Genomic DNA, 2,096 nt, shown 5'->3' on the forward strand with positions numbered 1-2,096 from the left:
AACTATGGGTACTTTAATGACCTTGGGAGTGGTACTGTCCTTCTCAGCAGGATATTAAAGCCAAAAACTTAAATAAATTGATACAGTTGGACCTTATAAATGTTTTAAATTATTTAACAAAAATTATAACAAACAGGGTTGAAAGAAAAGTGAAAAACTAGGGGGAAAATGCTTACAACATATGACGCAGGCTTAATATACAGAGGACTTTTATAACTAAGTAAGAAAGATGAGTGTCACTAAAAAAATAAGCAAAGACCATGGGCAGGCAAATCATTTTTTTTAAAAAAGAAGCCAACCAAGAAACATGAAAAAATATTCAGTATCACCAGCAATTTTTTATAAATGCAAATAAACCAAGATACCATTTTTTAACTTTCAGATAGTTGAAAATTCCCAGTGTGGGTGAGAGACAGGGGAGGGGCGGAGTAGACATTCTCCTTGACGGGAGTGTGAATTGGGAGACACTTACTGCAGAGCATTTGTATGCGTACGTTTGAACCTAGTAGTTCCGTGTGTACGACTGTGTTGTGAGAGGATAATTAGACTGGATAAATACATGTACAAAGATGATCAGTACAACACTGCAGGTTACTTTTTCCTCAACTTTTTATTTTGAAGACCTTTAAACCTACAGAAAAATTAGAGTAATAATACACTGAACACTCATACACTTTTCATGTGGGCTCATCAGTTATTAACGTTTGCAACCCTGGAATTTAAAACCTAGTCAATAACCATCTTTAGCTTATTGGCTAAATAAATTATGCAATTTGAATATTCAACTGTAATGCTTCATTTTTTTAGATGAAAAGATGTCTACAACATAAAAGTGAGTGAAAAATCAGCAAATTACAAACCAACAGTTTTTTCAAATGGAATACACATACACACACATAGTAGATGCTTACAGGAATATTCACTGGGGTGTTAGTAGTTTTCTACAAATACAGGGGTTTTGGATGATATTTACTTCTTAATACTTCTGTTTTGTTTTAAATCTTTACAATTAACAGATTTTATAATCAGAAAAATCAAAGCTGTTTTTCACTGGAGGAAAAAAATGTGCCCTATGGTGGATACTAGATAACTATTCACAACTGCTAATAGATTAACATGTTCTCTTTCAGATTAGACACCCCAGTGCTTTGGGATTAGAAGTTGGCCAAGAAATTCAGGTACCTGTGCTCAGCCTTTTAGCCGTAACGTTGTAAACTGTACTTGAAGTCTTTATTACTATTTTCAAATTTTTATTACTGTTTTCAGAAAGTAAAATGAAACAACAGAATTAACATCTATGGTGTGTATTTGTGTGTGGTGCTTCTTTTTTAACCTTAAGGTTGCTTAAACAGAATCATTCATGATTTAAGATGCAGTTATTTTCCTCAAGGACCTTGCTGTTTGGTTACAATAGTCAACTTTAGAGCTCTTAAAAATACATGAGCAGGCCAGGGACGGTTCTATAGACACAGTGATTGGAGACAGGACGTGAGAATCCTGATAAGGTAACTTTGCTGAAGGCCTTGCGTGTCATATTTGAGGAGTTGAGACTTTAATTGCTTTTCTCCAACTTGAGACTAAAAGTTTCTGAGCTTGATAAAAGCCATGTTGTTCCGTAGAATTCTGGTAACAATTGACCTTTTTTTGTAGTCCTTTATGAGTGGATGAAAGAAGTCATTACCAGTCTGGTGTTTTGCTGCACCACATTCTGTTCTAGTTATACCTAATACCCATGACCTCAAGTTTATTCCCACTCTGTAGTCTCATTGTTCAAGGAGCCTGCAGGGAGAGAGGGGAACTGAGACATGATATCTCTGTATGGTTGTTTGGTCGGGTGGTTTGTTTTGTTTTTGATATCAGAACCTTTTTAGTTCTTTTTTAATATCAGGGACTTAAAAACTGCTGCAAGGTCAAGCCAGAGGAACTCCAGTGTGATGGTCCTTTGAGGCAGTAGTGAAAACTGGAGTGACCTAAGCATAATCCTATTTAGTTCATAGCATAGTTAGTCCTTCTTGTCTAAAATCATTCACCAAGGCTTGTTTGTTTTCCCAGGTTAGGAACACTGATTCCCACAGCCTCACCCCTGTATTTTCTTC

At 35.8% G+C, this 2,096-nt stretch overlaps 1 protein-coding gene across 1 annotated transcript in view; it reads left to right on the top strand.

Annotated features, from left to right (window-relative positions):
• The window catches only part of PNPT1 (polyribonucleotide nucleotidyltransferase 1), a 44,425-nt gene that overhangs the window by 41,235 nt on the left and 1,094 nt on the right, over window positions 1–2,096 (top strand). Inside the window, 1 exon segment of the mRNA XM_023734515.1 lies at window positions 1,131–1,178. Within this exon segment, the coding sequence (XP_023590283.1) occupies window positions 1,131–1,178 (48 nt within the window).

The sequence above is a fragment of the Trichechus manatus genome, unplaced genomic scaffold, assembly GCF_000243295.1.
Source record: "Trichechus manatus latirostris isolate Lorelei unplaced genomic scaffold, TriManLat1.0 scaffold00005, whole genome shotgun sequence".
In the NCBI taxonomy this organism is placed as follows: Eukaryota; Metazoa; Chordata; class Mammalia; order Sirenia; family Trichechidae; genus Trichechus; species Trichechus manatus.